This window comes from Sorghum bicolor, chromosome 4 (assembly GCF_000003195.3).
Source record: "Sorghum bicolor cultivar BTx623 chromosome 4, Sorghum_bicolor_NCBIv3, whole genome shotgun sequence".
NCBI classification, from domain to species: Eukaryota; Viridiplantae; Streptophyta; class Magnoliopsida; order Poales; family Poaceae; genus Sorghum; species Sorghum bicolor.
In genome coordinates this window covers 53,867,205-53,887,502 of record NC_012873.2, presented here as the reverse complement: position 1 = coordinate 53,887,502, position 20,298 = coordinate 53,867,205, and the positions used below count along the sequence as shown (strand labels likewise).

Here is a 20,298-nt window from a genome sequence, read left to right as displayed (position 1 = left end):
TGATGTATGCATATGCATTAGAATGGAAACTTCAACTTGAAGTATACCTGCACTGTAGAAATTTAAAACTGGATCATTCCAATGGAAACTTCAAATCTTGAAGTATGCATTAAACGAGAGCATCTTCAAAAGGTTAGGTAAAATTATATTCTAAACTACAGATTTAGCAATTGTGTAAAAAAAAATTATAGAGTGCCACAATAGACTTTGTATAGGATAGGTAGCGAGGACAATATGGTAAACTTACTATTTTAGCAAACTAGATAATACATTTATTAGACTTTAATTTTTACTTTAAAAATATAAAAATAGCATAGATAACAATCCTGCATAAACCGAAGAAGTACGCGTACTCCAATTGTTTACGTGAATGAAATTGGCGAGAAGTTGACAAGTCGATGCGTGGGCAACATTTTCAAAAACAGCTGAAATCCATTATTTTATTTTCCACAATGTCACGATAAATGCCTATCACGGTGATTCTGAGACCACGATAAACACAAAAGCAACACTATTAAGCGCAATTGTCGCGGATCACGGCGCATTGATGAAAGCGACCATCTTGTCCATCATCTCCTTGGCCTTATCGCAGTCGGGTTTGAAGAGGTAGAAGACGTGTCCCTCTCCCATGGTCTCCAGCAGCTCGACGCCGCCGCCGGCGTTGGCGTTGGCGTCCCCGAGGCCGCCGCCGCCGCCGCCCCTGGCCGCGGCCACCGCCTCGGCGTACGCGCGGCCGCGCCACCTGAGGAAGTCGCCCTCCGCGGCGCACACCAGCACGCGGTCGCACGCCAGCGTGTGGAGCCCCGGCGCGGCGGGCGCCATGGGGTTCATCCGCGGGTCGTCCATGCCGCTGGTGTCCGGGCACGCGAAGAACCAGAGTCCCGCGCCCATGGCGCGCGCGGCGGGGTCCGTGGTCTCCTCGCCCACGGCCTCGGAGCCCCAGAACCAGGGGTGGATGAGCACGGCGCCCTTGAGCGGCCGCGGCTGCGGGCCGGCGACGACGACGACGTCCGGGTGGATGGCGAGGTAGTGGCAGACGTTGCCGCCGGCGCTGTCCCCGGCGACGAAGACGCGTGCGAGGTCCCCGTGCGCGGCGACCCAGGGGTCGGCGGCGGAGAGCACCCACTTGAGCGCGGCGAGGCAGTCGTCGTACCCGGCCGGGAGCGGGTGCTCGGGCGCCAGGCGGTAGTCGACGGACACGACGAGCGCCGGGCACGCGGCGGCCAGCCTGTTGAGGAAGAGGTGGTAGCCTGGCGACGCGGCCGACTCGGCCACGAAGCCGCCGCCGTGGACGTACACGACGACGGGCAGCTTGGCGCTGGAAGCGGCCACGGGGGGCAGGTAGAGGCGGGCGGAGTAGGAGCCGAGGTGGACGTCCTTGGACTGGACCCCCGTGGCGGCGTCGTGGCCGGGATCCACGGGCGGGGCAACCAGGGGCCGCTCGATGCGGCCGCTCTTGTAGATCCGGAGCAGCGGGCCGAACTCGCGCACGACCTCGTCGGACGGGTCGGGGGCGGGGATGGGGAAGGGGAGCGATAACGAAGGCTTGGACGACGCCATGGCGGACACGCTCGTGAGAGGCTGGGTGGGTGGACGGTGGAGGTGTGGAGTGAGAAGTGAGAACCGAGGGCTGTTGGAGTTGCGTCCGCTTCTTCTTTGGCGTGCTTTGCCTTGCTCGCGTCGCGTCGCGTGGCCGGCGAGGATGGGTGGTTGGTTGGTAGCGGACGCGCTGAGGTGAGGTCCGTTTGCGTGGATGGAACGGGTGCAGCGGAGAGCGGTCACCGGCAGGTTCGGCCACGCGCGACGTGATGATGGACTTGGTCTACGCGTCGACGGCGCTGCTGACTGCTGACCTACGTTGAACTTGAGGACATGCCCTGCACTGATGCATGGCTTCAGATCTGAATTAATTACTCATCCCGTCCATAAATGTCTTATTTCTAAAAGAGTCAATATTTTTTTAAATTTAACTATAAATATATCATATAATATCAATATTTATGTTTATAAATAAGTATACTATAATAGTATATTTTATATTTAAACTAATGATACATATTATATATAATAAATATTATATTTTTATATATTTAGTTAAATTTAAAAGTTTTGACTCTTAAAAAAAATAAGATGCATATTTATTTGTGAACACACTGTACGTACACCTGAGGTCTTGTTTAGTTCACCCTGAAAACCAAAAAGTTTTCAAGATTCTCCGTCACATTAAATCTTGTAGCACATGCATGAAACATTAAATATAAACGAAAACAAAAACTAATTACACAGTTTAGCTGTAAATCACGAGACGAATCTTTTGATCTTAGTTAGTCTATGATTAGATAATATTTGTCACAAACAAACGAAAGTGTTGTAGTATCGAAAACTTTTTACTTTTCGAAACTAAACAAGGCCTGAACCTGTTTCTCTCGCAGCCAGAATCGCTATCTTCTAGAAGATCTGCTGTGATACTACTACTAGTATTTTTTACCGGAAAAAATCCGGCCCTTTAATTTCAACACGTGGACACCTTAGAACAGCTTTAAAAAGCTTCTTCATAATATGCTTTGTACTTCGTTCCTCCCAAAATTTAAGGCGTATTGTCTTTTCTAAAGACATATTTATACTCTCCCTATCCTAAATTATAAGTCATTTTAAAAATTTTGAAGAGTCAAAATATTTTATCAACCTCCTTGGCCATGGATCCGACGAGGACAACCTCCCCCACGTGACGAGCTCCGGTGGCGGACCCATGAGGAGCAACGTCAGTGGATCCGGTGAGGAGGAACTCCCTGGTGGCGGATCCGACGTGCTGAGCTGGCGGATCAACGAGGACGGGCCTGGCGTCGGTTGAGGCTCGCCAGTGAGCTCAGGAACAGGCTCGCCAGTTGGCTCATGGATTTTTTTTTGTTTTTTCGATTGATTTATCGAGGTGGACATTTCTAACGTGTCTGTCTCTGTAAACAGATTAACTGAGGCGGGCAAGGGCAACCACCTCTGTTATTTCACCATTAACTATGACCTTTCGTTGGAGGCAGTTGACCTTGCCCGCCTCCAAAAATAAAAACACCCGACTTGTAAAAGTTTATGTAGTAGTGACATCTCTACAAATTTTCCTTCGAATGCTTGAATGTCTTCGAACAAATTCAGTGGTTCTTACTTTTAGATTCAGAGTAGTTTATGGTAATGAGGAACTCGTGGAAGATCAAGCTCCAGCTTATGCTCAATGTTCATACATGCCACTACTACAAATAAATTTAACCGAGACAGGCAAAAACGATTTTCTTAGGCGGGCAACTAAAACGCCTTGTATGAAAGGTCACAGTTAATGGAACTTTCTCCGAGGCGGTTTGGTGCCCGCCTCGATAAATCGAATAAAAAACAAAAAAAATGAAAAAGCTCGCAGTCCAACCGGGCCTGGATTTGGGCCTCGTTGCCGACGCTCCTACCCTCCGCCACCGCTAGGGGAACCTTGATTCGGAGGAGCTGTCGATGTGGATCCATGCGTCCACCGTGGATTCGGTCACCACGCCCATGGATCTGGCCACCGCGCTCACGTGCGGATCTAGCCACCACAGGAAGATCCAGCGACCTCCCCCACAGATCCAGCCACCATGGACGCTGATACGCCTGGAGAAGCCGCCGAAGGAGGTACTTGTCAAAATCTGTGATGCTGGAGACGATGGGGCGCCACGCCGCTGCCTAAATGAGGAGAGGGAGAGGCACAACACCATTGCATGCACGAGGGAAAGGGAGGGGTGCCGCGCTGCTGCTGGCCACGCGGTAGAGGGTGGGGCGCCGCTCTGCTGCCTACTCATCTGGAGAGGGAGGGGCGCCGCTGCATGCTCACTAAGAGAGGGAGAGGGATGAGGAGGGGAGGGGGATGGGGAAGGGGAGAGGAAGACGAGCTAGGGAGAGGGTGTCGGGCTTGGGGAGAGGGAAGGGTGATGGGGGATGGGGACAGGGCGATGGACTTGGGATCGCGGATAGGGCGACAGTCTTGGGGAAGAGGAGAGAGTGATGACTGAGTGAGGGAGAGATGTATGAATCTAACCCTAACTCCTCATATATATAAACCCGATAGCATATTGGATATGGGCTTTTGTCTGGGCCTAGAAAGTATTAACCGAGACGGATCTTATAAAAGGGCCCGCCTCCAAACATGGGGTATTTTTGGAGGCGGGCCTTTTATAATGCCCGCCTCCGTTAATAGATTTTGCGAGGCGGTTTTTTTAACCGTCTTCGTAAATCCATTTTGTGAGGCGGTTTTTGTAACCGTCTTGGTTAATAAAAAATGATCGTCTCGGTTAGTCGTAAGCATTAATCGAGGCGGTTAAAATTTATGTCCGCCTCGAAGGCCTATTCCAAAAGGTCTTGCAAAATTTTTTTTGTAGTAGTGTGCTTAGACTTATTCTATGCTTTTATGTAGTTGATAGATAACATTTACTTTATGCAAAAATGTTATTTATGTAAATTCAACTTTATTCTTTGCTAATGTCAAATGCATAATCCTTTGTTTATATATATAAGGTAAGTCGTACTGAGTACAATTCCATACTCACAATGTTGTCGTTAAATTGTTTATTAGGTACCTAAAGGACCTTGGTGCCCATATATCATCCCACGATGCTAGCAAAGTGGGTGAATGACATGAGTCATGGAATATATGGTGATGATGCCCATGGGCAGGGTGGCCAATTACTAGTTCTATAATTCGTAAAGTAGGGCTTTCAACTTAGGTATAACATGGTAAGAATAGTCATATGGTTCTCATTGCACAGAGACACCAGTTTGCGCCTTCACTAATGTTGTATGAGTAACTTATTAATTCGATAATATCTATAGTATATGTTTTTCACTTATTCATGTAATCTTTTTTGTTGAGATGTGATTTTATTTATGGTGATTATATTGGTATGATGCACAATCGGTATCATCCCACGATGCTAGCAAAGTGGGTGGCATCTCCCGGGGATCACTGAGCTTGATTTGCTTAAATTGGGTTGATTAAAGGGATGACGCTCGATTTAGATAAATTAACATGGTGGGTCCCTAAGCTGGTGATGTGTGTTGATAGGCCAGAGCAAGCATCTATGGCGGTTCGATCCCATTAGGCCAGTCTCAATGCATGTTTTATGGAAGTGTCATGCACATTAAATAGGGTGCCACATAAGCAAAATTGCTGACTTGGCAGTGTCATTAAATGAAGGAGTTTCATCAGATGAGAGAGGAGTTTCATCCCCATGAAACTCTTTTGGGCCGGTTTTGGTAACTGTGCCATGAAACTATGCATTGAGACTGACCTTATGATAACGCTAAGGTCTTGTTTGAACATAGTTGGATTCCATCAATTCATATACGTCGAAATTCATGTGTGTCAAAGTAGATTAGAGTAGAACTTAAGCCATTATACAACGTGGATTGAATGCGGCAATAAAATCCAAAGTTCTAACGCGTGTCACTGTCCATGACATGCGGGGTTTGAATTTATGCAGTGAAACTGATCCTGACGCGTGGATATGCATATGCATGGATCATGATAGTCGGGCTTTGTACTCCTGTACCCGGAGCCCTTCAAAGAAAAACCAGAGGGCCCCCAGTCGGCCTGCGGCTGCTGCCCTACCTACCTTTGCCGAAATTGTGCAATGCGCGTGGCGGGCTGGATTTCCGCGTCCCGTACTCCTCCAAATTCTCTCTTCCCCTCCCATGTGACCCATCGGACCACCCTCCTCCCCTCTCCTCTCCTCTTCTTCCTCCTCTTCCTCGCACCACCACCACCACCCTCCTGTCCCTCCCTCTCCTCGCCTCCCAAAAAAAGGCACCGCACCAAAAGGAGGGGGTGAGAGGCACGGGGACCGCCCGCCTCGCTCGCTCGCTCGCCTGCACACCGGATTCGGGCGCCGCGGCGGTGGTTGCAGCGGCGGCGGCCTGGCGGGGAGATGTCTTCGCGCTCGGGGTCCACGAGCGGCGGCAGCAGCCAGGGGGGAGGCGCCGCGGTGCCGCTGGCCGTGCTTCTCAGGCGGGAGGTCGCCAGCGAGCGCACCGCGTCCGAGCGCCCGGAGCTGCACTCGGGCCTCTTCAGCCAGGCCAAGAAAGGCGAGGACTTCACCTTCCTCAAGCCCGAATGCGAGCGCGTCCCCGGCGTCCCGTCCTCCTCCTTCTCCGCCTTCGGCGTAAGCGCACCCCATCTCTCCCCTCCCTCCCGTCGCGATCGCCGCCCCCGATCTGTCGTCACGTGGATCGCTGACGCGTGCCTGCCTGGGGGCATCTTGGTGGGGTGGCGATGCGCGATCGGCTTGGTGCGCCAAAAATTATAGGTTTCAGGGTGAATTTCGTATTTGGAGTAAGTAGGTGTCGGAATTTAGGATTCGGCTGGTGCGAAACGTGAGCTCTGATTTTGCTATTTTGGGGCGTATTTCACTCGTCCTTGGTATGTTTACGGCCTACTCCCATTGATGTATACATAAATGCCGTCAGTAGGTGGTTAAAAGTGTTTACATTGGGAAAATGTGTGCTTGAGCTTGGATCACCAAACAAGCCCCATTTCTAAGCCTTGCCGCTTTGTTGCAGCTGTTTGATGGGCACAATGGAAATGGAGCGGCGATTTACACCAAGGAGAACCTCTTGAACAACATCTTGAGCGCGGTCCCTGCTGATCTCAACAGGGAAGACTGGCTTGCTGCACTCCCAAGAGCGCTGGTTGCTGCATTCGTCAAAACCGATAAAGATTTCCAGACTAAAGGTGGGTGATATACAAAAACTAACGCAGCATTGACTAATATTTATGTGTTGTATGTCTCGGTGAACTTGTCTAGCTGTCCGGGTTCTTTTCCTTGTCTGTTATCTTGTGGACAAGATAAAGAAGACTGCGATGTCAAACCATAATTTTTTCAGCTGTTATTGTGCCCATCACCATTGTCATACATACACAACATATCTGGGATAACACCACTGGCGGAGCTAAGGCCAGGCCAACCTGGGCCTTGGCACCCCCCTTGCCAGAGCCAAAGTAGTAGTTTTAGGTTAATAATCAATATTTAGTTGCTACTTTTCTTTATATTTTCATACTAATCTGCAGAGTTATTCTCTATATAGCTTATATAATTACTACAAGTGACTATAAAAATGGTAATTTGTATCAAATAGAGTTCACTTAATACTATTTGTTACGTATTTGAGGTCTTAATTAGCCTAAAATTTATAGTTAATGACTACTTGATCTAGTATTTGCGTTCACATTTAGCTTCATAAGACAAATTGGCCCCTCCTAACAATTGCTGCTAGCTCCGCCACTGGATAACACATCTCTAAATCTTACTGACATCAAAAGGAAGTAGATTTCCTACTACTAGATTATACTGCCATATGTTTTACCATGGAGTCGTATGATTGGAATCGTCTTTACTCATTACTATATCTATTTGGTTGTCTGTTACAGCACGTTCTTCAGGGACAACTGTGACATTTGTCATAATAGATGGGTTGGTCATCACTGTTGCATCAGTTGGCGATTCCCGTTGTGTACTACAAGCTGAAGGTTCAATTTATCATTTATCCTCCGATCATCGATTTGATGCAAGTAAAGAGGAGTAAGATTGTTTTCTCCTGATGCACATCCCTTCCCCTTTCTCATGGCAACCTCTTTGCTCCTTTAACTTAGTTTTTATGTGCAGGGTTGATCGTGTAACAGAATGTGGAGGTGATGTTGGAAGGCTAAATGTTGTTGGTGGTGCTGAGGTTGAACTTCACTCATATTTTTTCTTGTTAGCTAATGCTGAGGATTGATCATGTTGCTCATATTACTTAAATTCATTGCATGAATATCCAATATGCCATGCAAGTTCTAATCATGTCACCTAATAGTTGGATACGCTTCATGCAGTTCTCATATTACATCGACAACATCTTTTTTTTTTCTTTCCACCTGCATATGCATGTTTTGTGCAATTATGCTTGCCTTTTGTTTTTCACATATCTGATCTTTGAGTTCAGCCCTTCATTTTATGTTAAATCAAGAAATAACTTTTGAACCTGATCTGAAGTGTTCTATCAATAGTCAATTTGAAAACCTTGATCATTATATTTTGCAGTGCTCACTGTTTTATATATTTGCCAGACATACTATATGTCTATAAGGAGTGTTGCATCCATCATTAATTGTAGGCGTGGCAGGGAGGTGAGTGCATGTGCCATGTGGGTGGAGGGAAGGGGTGGTGGTGCAAGGGTATAGAGTGGGAAGAAGGAAAAGTGGTAGAGTGGCCCTTTTAAGGTGTTAGGATAAGGAGAGTTAACATCATGAGCAGGCCATGATTTTGGATTTTTAGTTAAATGCTCTTTGTATTTTTTTTCTTTCCACCTGCTTGACCTATATTTAATTTTCTTACCTCCAGATTGGCCCCCTTAGGTGTTGGCCTGGAGGTTTGTGCCTATCAAGGTCAATCGGAGATCAAGATGTTGGTGAATTTATTGTTCCAGTTCCTCTTGTGAAACAAGTAAAGGTATGCACTCACTGTTTAAATCTTCACATCAGCTTTGCAGGCCTGTACTTAGTTCGTTTTGAAATCTAATGGCTTACCCTTTCTACTGTAAATCCTATATTACTAATAAAGTTACAGTCTCCAAGTCTCTTGCCTTAGTGTAGCATTTTGCATTTGTGAAAACTTACTTTTTCATACGGTAACTACCTCTTCTCATATGACCACAATTTTCTCTAGTACTATTTCCATGTGCAGTGTGAAGAATATATCATTCTACCACCAATGTTTGGTTATGTGCCTTGTAGTTATGCTAAGCCACTTGCACAAACTGCCTACTTTTCTACTTGTCCTTTTTGAGAGAATCACAATTAGCTAGGTGATTTTGTTGAGTTATTCAGCATTATATCAATAGCATTGGCATTCAAACCTTAATCTCCTAATGTGTGTAGCTATTCAGCATTATGTCAATATCTTCAGCATTCAATATTCATACCATAATCTGCTCCTAATATGTGTAGCTATCTACTGCGGGAGGCCGACTTATTATTGCAAGTGATGGTGTTTGGGATGCCTTGTCTCCAGAAGTAGCTTTTAACTGTTCACGTGAACTTCCTCCAGTGCCTGCAGCTGAGCAAATCGTTAAAGTAACTTCCTTTCTATGTGCATCTTTGTGCAGCCATAAATCTTAAATGATACTCTTATTTACATATCTGAAACCTTTTGTAGACTGCTGTTCAATCAAAAGGACTGAGGGATGATACCACCTGTATTGTTGTTGATATAATAGCAGAAAAAAACCACCCTTCCATGCCACATCCTAAAAAGCAACCAGGAATGGGTGTCTTCAAAAATATGTTCGGCAAGAAAAAATCATCGGATTCATCATCCCATTCCCATACAGATAGAGAATATATGGATCCAGATAATGTGGAGGAAATATTTGAGGATGGGTGTGCACTTCTTTCTAGACGGTTGGTTCCCTAATTTCATCTTGATAATTAAATCTTGTACAATTAGATGGAAACTTGATTTTATTTTCAACATTTTGCACCAGGAATTGTAAATATGAATTTTGCATTTTTGTCATTGTTGAATGCAGGCTGGATTCTGAATACCCTGTTCGAAATATGTTCAAACTCTTCATATGTGCCATTTGTCAAGTAGAGTTAAAGCCAAACCAAGGGATATCTGTACATGAAGATTCATCACAACCTGGGAGCTTGCGTCGCTGGGATGGTCCATTCCTTTGCCAGAGCTGTCAGGAGAAGAAAGAAGCAATGGAGGGAAAGCGTCGTTCACGAGGTCTTATTTGGAGACCTGTTATTTATGTTTGATTATTTATCATGAAGCATGAATATGCCTTCTCTTATACTATCTACCACCATTAATATTCTGCAGATTCATCAAGAAACAGTGGGTCAAGTGAATAGTTGACATGTGTATAGTGATCAGGTAACTACTGACCAACAACACCCCAGCACCACCATTTTGCAGCATTTCATCTGTTGTGGCACTTCCTTGATCACATGTAATGTCTGGGAGTTCTGATCTAGAACTAGATTGAAGTATTGAATTGCCATTGTGGAGGTGGCTGCTGCTTATAGCTCTCACCCCAAGTGAGGAGCATGCCCCTTGTCCTCAGCAAGGTTCTTGCCCAGGAATGTAGGCAGCTTTACTCAGTGCTTTGACCTTGATGGCACATACAGGTTGAAAGATTAAGGATGCCAAAATGATATGGCTTGTCTATTCTAAGGTCAACTGCTGCAACGAGAATTACTCTTCGTATAGAGTTCTGACAAATAGCTATGGCACTGTTTCTGAATTAGGACTAGGCGCTTACATCAATTTTTCCCGTTCAAGCCGGCCTTAATTTATGGCTAGAGACCTTAGAGTACTACCAGTCCCTGTTGAGGTCCAGCCTTCGCTGACACCAATGTAATTATCATCTAAAAATATTCTTTGAAGCAGCTGTGATTCATCAGCAAGACATTAGTTGTCATGTACAATGTACAAAATCTTGCTAACAAGACAGATTTGTTTCCTCTGCATTTTGCCATTACTTGGATGAAAATCAATTGGTGTGCCAATTGGAGGAAAGAATTTGTTCTAGTAAATGCTGATGGTAGAGTTGACTTTTGACTCACTGAGGTGTCACTGACCCGTTTTGTATATATTTTTTTATTTTTCGTAATAATGTCTTTAGTTCTGAGTATTAAATTCGTTTGTGCAACTGAGATTCCCCAGCCAAAAGTATGCTGTAATATGTTTTCGGCAGTTCTGTCGAAACATACTCCATATGCAGTATGATGCCAAGATGTCTCTGTTTCTTGTGTGTGAAGGATAATGGCCAAAATGAAAACAAAAGTTTCACAATTCTTGTATCTATCATTGTATCATTAGGAAAAAAAAAGTAAATTTATACTTTATACAAGGAATACAAATAAAAAATTCATATTATTTTGTAAGTGTTTGAAATACCATTTTAGAGTGATGTGCCGCAAATCCAAACATCCAACTGCCGTGCCATGCTTCGATGGTTGTGTTTGTTTCCGACTAAAATTAGAAATTAGACCTTGTTTAGTTCTCTACTAAAATTTTTTTCACTCATCACATCGAATCTTTGGATACATGCATAGAGCATTAAATGTAGACAAAAAAATTTTGCGTTGTAAATCACGAGACTGATATTTTAACTCTAATTAGTGATTAGTCCATGATTAGCCATAACTGCTATAGTAACCCATGTGTATAAATGATAGATTAATTAGTTTTAACAAATTTATCGTAGTTTCTACATGAGTTATGCAATTTGTTTTTTTATTAATCTATGTTTAATACTTTAAATGTGTACAAACATATACGACGTGACACCTCAAAATTTTTCTTTTCGCAAAAGGCCATTCCACTACGAGAATTGAAAAATTTACCGCGCCTTGCGGCCGCTGGTCCTAAGGGTATTGGGTTGGAGTTGTTAAAGTTTAACAAATACCGTAACATTTTTGTTTTATTTGGCAATTAGTATCCAATCATTTACTAATTAGGCTCAAAAGATTTGTCTCGCAAATTACTCTCTAATTATGTTTTTAGTTTTATAAATAGTTTATATTTAGTACTTTATACGTGTGTATAAATATTTAACATGACGTACGGTAAAGTTTAGCGTCCATAACCAAACATGCCCTAAACACAGTCAAATTCCCATTTGCTAAAAAGGGCCTATCAATTTTCGGTAAAGAAATTCAGCCACATAAGAGCATCTCCAACAGTTTTGCATTTTATCTTTGGCAAAACATAGAGTTTGCCAAGTCACAAATCAATATGGGGAGGAGAAAAAAAGTTACCTCTAATAGTTTGGCAAAATTAAGTTGGCAAAACCCAAAGTATGGACCTAGCGTTTATTTTTATGGCAAAAATTTTTGTCGCACCGTCGACTCAGTCGTGCGTCTTTCTTCGTGCGCTATTCCTGGCGCCGCCACCTTCTAGTTCTCGATGCACATACTGGAAGGATGAATCTATGGCCATGGCGTACGTACCTCTCCAACAGGCGGTTTGATGAAAATTACCTCCTCCACAGCCGGTGTTGATGTCCAGCGATGTGTAGAACCGAAAGATCGTGGCCTCCAACTTTCCGCGAAAAGAAAACGGCGGCGGCAGGAGAACCACATGCGGGGAAGGAAAACACGCAGGGCTATACGATGCCAAACGCAATACATAGTTGGCATATATGCCAAATCTGGCCAGAAATTTTTCAAGTTAACCAAAATGCAAAATCCATTTGTCAAACCATTGGATATAAGTTTTTAAGACTTTTTTGCAAAATTAAAAATACAAAATCCATTTACAAAACCGTTGGAGATGTTCTAACATGTATTTTTCTCCTATTGATTGAACTCACCCAATAAAAAACATTTTATTTATAAATAAAAGAAAAATAAAAGAGAGATTAAAAAAATCCAAAAGCAGCAATATCCACACACACGACGAGTCGACGACGGACCACTAGAATGCAGCCATGATCGTCTCCTCCCTCCTCCCCCTTCCCTCCCTCTTCATCCTCCCCGCCAGCGCCGCATCCCGCTCCCGTCCCGGTCCCGCCACCCTCCTTCCCTTTCCAAGGATCACCCTCAGCGGCCGCCGCTTGGCTGCCTCGGCGACTGAGAGCAGCAGCGAAGAAGAGGAAGCGGCGGCCGGGAGCACGAACGGGTCCCTCCCGGGCCTGCCCCCCGTGGTGGAGGACGACGACGACGAGGAGGAGTTCTGCCCGGTGGACTGCGTGACGGAGTTCAAGACGGAGGAGGAGTTCCAGCGCCACCTGGAGCGGTCCAAGGCCACGGGCGCGCTGGTGGTAGTGGACTTCTACCGGCCCTCCTGCGGCAGCTGCAAGTACATCGAGAAGGGCTTCATTCGCCTCTGCAAGGGCTCCGGCGACGACGGCGCCCCCGTCGTCTTCCTCAAGCACAACGTCCGTCCGTATACCCTCAGAGTCTCAGATGCCGCTTGCTGTACAGCATCTCGCGATGCAATGCAACACGCGTGGGGGGTAATGCTGCGCGGATGATGCAGGTGATCGACGAGTACGACGAGCAGTCGGAGGTGGCGGATCGGCTGCGCATCAAGATCGTGCCGCTCTTCCACTTCTACAAGGACGGCGTGCTGGTGGAGTCGTTCGCGACGAGGGACAAGGAGAGGATCCTCGCCGCCATTCAGAAGTACACCTCGGCCGAGCCAGAACCAGAACCAGAACCAGAGTGAGTCTCCAATTCCTGATCTTTTCTTTAAGACTTCCTGATCTGTTGCGACCTGACAAAGATACCGTCAAATGTTCTAGTGATACTGCACATTATAACTGCCTTTTTCGCTTGAGCCGAATCTGCCTGTCATTCGGTAGTTTTTCTCTCACAACAAATCAGTACTTTTTGCCATAATCAGCCAAAGGACAGTTCTAAGAAAGATTTCCATTTTCGTAATGTAAAATGTGCAATCTGCAAAGGAACAGGCAGCAGCCTTTAATCGAGCAACAAGGCTTAGCACGATCTCCTTGCCGGCTGTTCTTAGGTAGCAATGGAATAGATTGTTTCTATAGGACACACGTTCCCAAAAAAAAAAGATTGTTTCTAGCAATGGAATGGAAGCATTTTTCTTTGAGAGTAACCTGTTTTTTGAGTTGCTCATCAAATCATCAGGTTACCAGCATGCCTTTTCCTAGGATGCCAAGAGCCACGTTTTTTTCAAGAACAGTGCTCATCAAATCATCAGGTTACCAGCATGCCTTTCCTAGGATGCCAAGAGCCACGTATTTTTTTTTTCAAGTGGTGAAGAGAACCTTGTGGTCTCTGTGAAAGAAGCGACACCACACGTAAACACATCGCTGCGCTTTGCAACTGTGGTAACAATTTGGGATGACATTTCCATTTCCTTTGCAGAGAAGAAGAGCAGTAGGAGTGATTCAACTCCAGTGGCGGAGATCAGTTTCCTCGAGAGGGTGCAGATAGCCTAGGTATGTAGAATTGGAGATACCATGCACAGCAGCACAGGATTATCGCATTTGGTAATTGGGATGTGTGAGCTACCACCAGCAGTATATATATCATGAGTCTGGATCAATGTACCATTATCTGTAACACGAGATGTATATTATTATCTGAACCAAACGTGCGTCCTTATTTGTACGCCGTAGAATTTGTTTACTGTCTGGCTCTGTGCCAGCTCCAGTAGTTTTTTTTTTGACTGCCAGCTCCGTAGTTGTGATCCCACCATTTTTTCCATTTAAAAAAATATATAAATTACTCAGAAATAGAAGCTGTAAGGCCGGTTCGTGTTACTGTGTTCTTTTACGCCAAAAGAATCCTTTTGACCACCTTCAACTTTTAGAGTCTGATTTTCCCTGCTTATATATAAAACAGGAATTTTATAAACCAATAAAGATAGAACACGATTTAAGGAAAAAAAATCTACTAGTTTGATAATTTTCTTAGCTTTTCGACTTTAGGATTTTTGGTTACATAAATTGTCCTTAAAGAATGTTGGATAATTTTTCACAAAAAAAAGTTATACTCATAGCCTATTTACCCTTGTGCTTGCATGAAGCTAAAATCACTGATTAAGGCTTTGTTTTTTTCACCCAAAAACCAAAAACTTTTCAAGATTCCCGTAATCTTGCGGAACATACATGAAGCATTAAATATAGACGAAAATAAAAACTAATTACCAGTTTGCCTGTAAATCGCAAGATGAATCTTTTGAGCCTATTTAATTTATGATTGGATAATAATTAACAAATAAAATAAAATTGCTACGGTACCTAAACAAAAGGTTTTCGGAACTAAACAAGTTCTAAAAGAAGGAATCACATGGCGAAAATAGGGAGCAAGCCGGGAGCCCGGGACAGGGCTCATCTCACCATTTGTGTTGGGCTATATCAGAGTTCATTCAGGCCATAACCAACCACTGATACAAAACGCAGTGAGGCCCATGTCCCTTTTCGTCACCTACTATACAGACGAAAACGAAGAAAAATTACATCAAAAAAAAAAGATGAGAGGAGTTGGAGGTCCACTGCTCACCATCGGGGATCTACTCAGCGACCTCGCCGTCGACGGCGGTGACGACCCCCTCGTCGGCGTCGGAGATGCGTCCGCCCCCTCCTCTCCATCGGCGACGCAGCAAGCGGGGAAGGCCGATCCGTCCGATCTCAGCCGGCTCTTCGAGGTTAGGGCTCGTTTCCTCCCCTCTACCCAATGTTCTCTCGATCGGGGTTCCAACATTGACTCTTCCATCGTGGGTTACTCTTCTACTTCTGGTATCGTAGAATTGACTGCTCAATTGGGAGTTGAGCATCGTATCCATGTGTTTTTTTTTCCCGTTACATTACGCACTCAGCTGTTGCCATATGGTGCCATGGTGGGCGAGCAGCAGCAGCCGCCGCTGCGGCAAGTGCGGGCGTGCTGCTGGCAATCTGGCATCAGAGCATGGTGTACGTGAGCGCGGGCTGCGGACGGTGAGCACAACTGGTGATGGATGGCGCTTGCAAAATGTTCGATGAAATGCTCAAAAGAACACAGTTCATCTTATATATTTCTATATACCACAAACGGAACGGTACACAGGGATGATCCCTTCCCTTCAAACCAAACACAGTGGTGTGGTCATCCCATTCCAGAAAAACGAGATGGAACCATCTCGTCGCCCCCAAACCAACTATCGACCTGATTGTTGTGAATTTACATTAACGTTCAATGCCTTGCCCGGGGCTTCTTTGCCAATCGTGCCTGGCAGAGAAGATAGTTGCATTGCTGCAGTTTTAGTCACAAGAGATATTTTGCTAGTCAGAAGAGGTACATTTGTGATTCACAGGAAAACTAAATAGAGTGCTCCATTTGTTGATGCAGTTTTGGTCATCCATGTCTGCCACCCGAGTATTAGCTGTTTAGATCATCAGTATGTTATTATACTGTTTTCATGCTTGTCTGGTTCACCACACTCGGATGTCTCAATTCTCAACTAAAAAAACTTACTGAATTTTGACTTTGTTCATGATGTTATCAGGAACACTACAACAATTTGATGAAAGCTCTAGAAGAGAAGGATCCTTCATGGCCCTCGCTGATGCTGAAGGTATGGTTCTTGCTTTCCCATTTCCCTTCCTTTCCTTTTACACTTGTTTGTACCTGTTCCATGTAACTGATAATGCTGTGGTTATGTCTGCCTCTAGCTGTGCGCAGCATTGAAGACTGCAGATAAGCTGGTGAGTTGCGCGAACATGAACGCGGAACAGCTGCTGGAGAAGGTGAAGGCGCTGGAGGGCGTCCTTGAGAGGAGCGATCATGCGGTGGCAGAGATTGTAGAAGCTCTCCAGAAGTCTGGCCTCGCCAAGGATCGTCAAGGTTCCCAATAAAAAACGGCTAGCAAGTAGTGACATAGTGCTGTACTGTACTGGTGTCACTTTTTTGTTTATCATATATCATGCAAATCTCTGGGTATTAATAGTTGTATGTCGACCTGTGCCTCCACAGCTTTGCAATCTGCCCTTGCTTTACACTCTTGGTTGTGTTTATCCTGTCAGACGTAGTGGGTAGAGGCTAAATTTGGAGTACAAGCTCCTTTCTTCTTGGATCATTATTAGCTTGGTTTCCTGATTAGAGTAGGTATGTTCAGGTCTGAAATCAACTCAAAATTCTTGAGCAGAAAGAAACTAAAAACGTCTGATTGAGTACGGTTTGTGAAATGTGAGAACTTAACCGGCTGCTTTGTCCATTCTTCTTATCTTTGAACGCAGAACTTCTTTTGAACCAGTAAAAAGGTGGTTTCCCTGAAAAAAAAAAGTAAAAAAGGTGGTTTCGCCTAAATTATGCAGGAGTTTACGTGAAACATTTCAATTCACATAAAGTCCAGCATACCAAGACGTCTTGAATTTCTCCAAAATGTTCACCTCAAAAAAAAAAGAATTTCTCCAAAATGTTTCATATTTGCAAGGTATCAAATGCACGTAGTCTTATGAATTTGCAAGGTTCATATTTGGGAATTGGGACCACCCTGTACAGAAAAGTGCGTTGTTTCTCGTGAAGGAGCAATCTAGAAAAAGTACACCTAGGCCTTGTTTAGTTCTCCAAAAATTTTGCAAAACTTTTCAGATTTCCCATCACATCAAATCTTTAGACGTATGCATGGAGTATTAAATATAAATAAAAATAAAAACTAATTACACAGTTTGGTCGAAATTGACGAGACGAATCTTTTGAGCCTAGTTAGTTTATGATTGGACAATATTTGTCACATACAAACGAAAGAGATACTGTAGCAATTTTGCAAAAAATTTGGGAAGTAAACAAGGCCCTAACCTCCAAAACCAAAAATTTTTCAAGATTCCCTGTCACATCGAATCTTGCGACACATGCCTGAAGTATTAAATATAGACGAAAACAAAAACTAATTACACAGTTTAGCTGTAAATTGCGAGATGAATCTTTTAATCCTTGTTAGTCCATGATTGGATAATATTTGTCACAAACAAACGAAAGTGCTACAGTACCGAAATCCGAAATATTTTCGAAACTAAACAAGGCCTAAAGCGTCCTCAGGTAGCAGCAAAATCGCAATAAGAATCTCGCAAAAAAAGAATCGCAATAAGAAAACTTGCAAGGACTAGACTGAACAAAGCAGCTGCCCAGCCGCCGGTATCTGAAAACTCTCTTTCCCCTTCCCGGCGCCGGAGTCGGAGAAGGCCACCGCGGGGCGGGCGATGGACAGCAACAACCTCCTGGCGGCGTGGCAGGTCGTGGGCCCGGGCGTCGCCGGCGCCGTATTCGGAGCCGGCTGGTGGTTCTGGGTCGACGCCGTCGTCTGCAGCGCCGCCGCCGTCCCATTCCTCCACTACCTCCCAGGTAAAGCTAAGCGCGCGCCGTTCCCTGCGAAGCGTTGCGCACTCGTCTCGTCTCGCCTCCGTCGTTCTGTGTTCCCTGTAAGCTGGGATTTTAACCCCGCCCTTGGATTCTGTCTTGATTAGGGTTCTTCGCCTCGTTCGCCGCGCTCATGTTCAACGCCGTCAACCGGGAGGACATCGGCGATGGTTACTATTCACCGTACGACGACTCCGAATGGAGGTGAGGGAAAAATTATTGAACCCTAGCCAGGTTTATGGTTTCTGGTTCTAAGGTGATTTCATTTCTTGTACTGATGCGATTAATTGAATCTTTTACTGTTCAGCGGTGTGATTCGGCAAATATTGTGCCTGATTGCACTAGTTATGATGATATTACTTGCTGCATACCTGTGCATATTTATTTTTCTAATCTACTGTGTTGTATTGTAGCCTAGAATCTGATCATGAATGGAACTAACAGTTTTGGTGGCTGGCTTGATCAATAGGGAAAGTGATTTAAAATAACTGTAACTGAATAGTTTGGACAGAAATTGCATTGTGTCGAATGGCATTCACTTTCGCACTTGGAAGCATTTGAGCCATGTTAAAGGCTTAAAGCTACCAACTCACGCATTTCACTGTCGCTGGATTGCCATGAAATGGGGTGAGGGCAACACTAACTAAACTAGACAAGCAAAAAAAAAAGATATAAATGAAAGGTAGACCTCCAATTTCACCATCTAAATTCAAAGAGCAGCACAGGTTAGGTGAGCTGCAATTTGTAGCTGCTGTTTGGTTCACTTCCACAGTTGCGACTGGTACTGGCCACAGATTCTTAGCCCCATGGCCCATGTGTCCTAGATACATTTTGTTGTCAAACTTTGCCGCAATCATGGTTTTCATTTTGGCAGCCACACTTTCTTTGGCAGCCATAGTTGCCTAAGGTTAATTGTGGCAAATTTAGGTACCAGCCAAAAATACCATATTCGGCCATTTATCTGAGGCTTCTCTAACCTTTGTGCCAAATAAACTGAAGCTAGAGGAAGTAAAGATACATAATTTATTCACCATTACTTCTTTGCATAAATCACTTCTAAAATTATCCAATGCTCAGCTTGTTTCTGTATCTGCTTTTTTTTTTTAAAAAAAAAGTACGCTTGCTATTGAAATTTTCACTTCTGTGCACACATCACTTCACAGATTTAACAGATTCATGAACCACTGTTGTTAGGAAGGATGTTGTCTTGAATTTTTGTGAGCTCCTGACTGATTTAACATTTACCCCTCTTTTACTATAATAACTATATGACAATGGAACACATTGATTAATCACAGGGTGAAACTCTGGCTTTTTATTTCATATGTGGTGTCTTTTGTCTCGTTGGCTGGATCAGTCGGTTTTTTGGTTCAAGATGCGCTTACAGATACGGGACCATCTGCGTGGACTGGCACTGCTGGTGTCCTGCAGTGCGTGTTTGTTCTAGTGAGGTATTTACTCTTTCCTTATGTGGTTCGTTAATTGTTCAGTTCTACAGTGTGTGTTTGTGTCTTAAGTGAGCTTATAGGTGTTGGTGATGCATTTTGCAGTGGGTTGATCTACTGGACGTGCCACTCTGAAGATTGACTTGAGAAGTATAGGTATGACCAAGAAAGACGCGGATGCTAAAGGGGAACATGATTCGGGCTTGTTGGCTGAACGGCAATTAGTGTATCATGGTCTATTGTATTCCCCAAGCCTCGAAGTTTGGTTTTAGTACAAATATAGTCGTGTACCATGCTGCTTAAAATTAGTTTCGTAAGATGTTTTGGAGCAAGAAACTTCTAGGGATGATAAGTAGTCAGTAAATATCTTGTTACATTTTCTCCGTTGACAAATTTCTCGTGCAAATTTAGCCAACTGTCGTCTGCTCTTGTACATCCTGAGGAGCCTGTTGCCGCTAGTCATGTTTGTGAAGTCGTCAGTTATGATGATTGGAACCTGCAATCTCTTTGAAGATTGGGAGGTGTGACTATTAGGGCACTCACAATGCAAGACTCTATTACAGAGTCCAAGACAATTAATTACATATTATTTATGGTATTTTGCTGATGTGGCAGCATATTTATTGAAGAAAGAGGTAGAAAAAATAAGACTCCAAGTCTTATTTACACTCTAAGTCCACATTGTTCGAGGTAATAAATAACTTTAGACTCTATGATAGAGTCTACATTGTGAGTGCCCTTAAGGTCCTATATCACATCACATGTTCAAGTCTAACCTAAATGCCAGTCCAGTCAGAATAATGCATCCAATCTTTTATGCTATGTTGGTAGTTCATGACCTAAAAGAAAATGAAATGAAAAATCCAGTCCGCTGTATCCAGAAACAGATGCATATTTCCCACCTACAAATGGCACCAGCAACTTATGAATTATTATGATTAATAACTGACCACTTGTTTAAAAATATGTGCATCTTTGACAGTT

At 44.3% G+C, this 20,298-nt stretch overlaps 5 protein-coding genes across 7 annotated transcripts; 4 read left to right on the top strand and 1 right to left on the bottom strand.

The window, feature by feature from the left end:
- On the bottom strand, positions 388-1,705 carry LOC8072608 (tuliposide A-converting enzyme 2, chloroplastic). Its single transcript, XM_002452267.2, has one exon. The coding sequence runs from the start codon at positions 1,558-1,560 to the stop codon at positions 535-537; it is 1,026 nt and encodes a 341-aa protein (XP_002452312.1). The 5' UTR covers positions 1,561-1,705; the 3' UTR covers positions 388-534.
- On the top strand, positions 5,710-10,617 carry LOC8072607 (probable protein phosphatase 2C 15). The gene is made up of 9 exons (XM_002453991.2): positions 5,710-6,170; positions 6,568-6,739; positions 7,436-7,586; positions 7,671-7,734; positions 8,388-8,495; positions 8,993-9,118; positions 9,201-9,445; positions 9,574-9,776; positions 9,873-10,617. The coding sequence occupies exons 1-9, from the start codon at positions 5,937-5,939 to the stop codon at positions 9,902-9,904; spliced, it is 1,335 nt and encodes a 444-aa protein (XP_002454036.1). The 5' UTR covers positions 5,710-5,936; the 3' UTR covers positions 9,905-10,617.
- LOC8072606 (thioredoxin-like 4, chloroplastic) lies at positions 12,441-14,201 on the top strand. Of its 2 annotated transcripts, none has more exons than XM_021459647.1 (3): positions 12,441-12,936; positions 13,038-13,216; positions 13,898-14,201. In XM_021459647.1, exons 1-3 carry the CDS (start codon positions 12,487-12,489, stop codon positions 13,911-13,913), a joined length of 645 nt encoding a protein of 214 aa, XP_021315322.1. In that variant the 5' UTR covers positions 12,441-12,486; the 3' UTR covers positions 13,914-14,201. The 2 variants fall into 2 exon arrangements, with proteins under 2 accessions (XP_021315322.1, XP_002454035.1); XM_002453990.2 differs by having other exon boundaries at positions 12,442-12,936; positions 13,038-13,222.
- Positions 14,926-16,698, top strand: LOC8072605. The gene is made up of 3 exons (XM_002453989.2): positions 14,926-15,182; positions 16,020-16,088; positions 16,186-16,698. Exons 1-3 carry the CDS (start codon positions 14,946-14,948, stop codon positions 16,366-16,368), a joined length of 489 nt encoding a protein of 162 aa, XP_002454034.2. The 5' UTR covers positions 14,926-14,945; the 3' UTR covers positions 16,369-16,698.
- LOC8072604 (transmembrane protein 50 homolog) lies at positions 17,587-19,803 on the top strand. 2 transcript variants are annotated; one of them, XM_021458352.1, is made up of 4 exons: positions 17,587-17,854; positions 17,977-18,073; positions 19,227-19,320; positions 19,420-19,462. In XM_021458352.1, the coding sequence occupies exons 1-4, from the start codon at positions 17,713-17,715 to the stop codon at positions 19,447-19,449; spliced, it is 363 nt and encodes a 120-aa protein (XP_021314027.1). In that variant the 5' UTR covers positions 17,587-17,712; the 3' UTR covers positions 19,450-19,462. The 2 variants fall into 2 exon arrangements, with proteins under 2 accessions (XP_021314027.1, XP_002454033.1); XM_002453988.2 differs by having other exon boundaries at positions 17,593-17,854; positions 19,168-19,320; positions 19,420-19,803.

Coding starts and splice junctions, on each gene's coding strand:
- LOC8072605 (XM_002453989.2), top strand. CDS start 14,946: ATGTCCCTTTTCGTCACCTACTATACAGACGAAAACGAAGAAAAATTA. Junction 15,183..16,019: donor ATCTCAGCCGGCTCTTCGAG/GTTAGGGCTCGT, acceptor TGATGTTATCAG/GAACACTACAACAATTTGAT. Junction 16,089..16,185: donor GGCCCTCGCTGATGCTGAAG/GTATGGTTCTTG, acceptor GTCTGCCTCTAG/CTGTGCGCAGCATTGAAGAC.
- LOC8072606 (XM_002453990.2), top strand. CDS start 12,487: ATGATCGTCTCCTCCCTCCTCCCCCTTCCCTCCCTCTTCATCCTCCCC. Junction 12,937..13,037: donor TCGTCTTCCTCAAGCACAAC/GTCCGTCCGTAT, acceptor CGGATGATGCAG/GTGATCGACGAGTACGACGA.
- LOC8072608 (XM_002452267.2), bottom strand. CDS start 1,560: ATGGCGTCGTCCAAGCCTTCGTTATCGCTCCCCTTCCCCATCCCCGCC.
- LOC8072607 (XM_002453991.2), top strand. CDS start 5,937: ATGTCTTCGCGCTCGGGGTCCACGAGCGGCGGCAGCAGCCAGGGGGGA. Junction 7,587..7,670: donor TTTGATGCAAGTAAAGAGGA/GTAAGATTGTTT, acceptor TTTTATGTGCAG/GGTTGATCGTGTAACAGAAT. Junction 9,446..9,573: donor TGTGCACTTCTTTCTAGACG/GTTGGTTCCCTA, acceptor TGTTGAATGCAG/GCTGGATTCTGAATACCCTG.
- LOC8072604 (XM_002453988.2), top strand. CDS start 17,713: ATGGACAGCAACAACCTCCTGGCGGCGTGGCAGGTCGTGGGCCCGGGC. Junction 17,855..17,976: donor ATTCCTCCACTACCTCCCAG/GTAAAGCTAAGC, acceptor TGTCTTGATTAG/GGTTCTTCGCCTCGTTCGCC. Junction 19,321..19,419: donor TGCGTGTTTGTTCTAGTGAG/GTATTTACTCTT, acceptor TGCATTTTGCAG/TGGGTTGATCTACTGGACGT.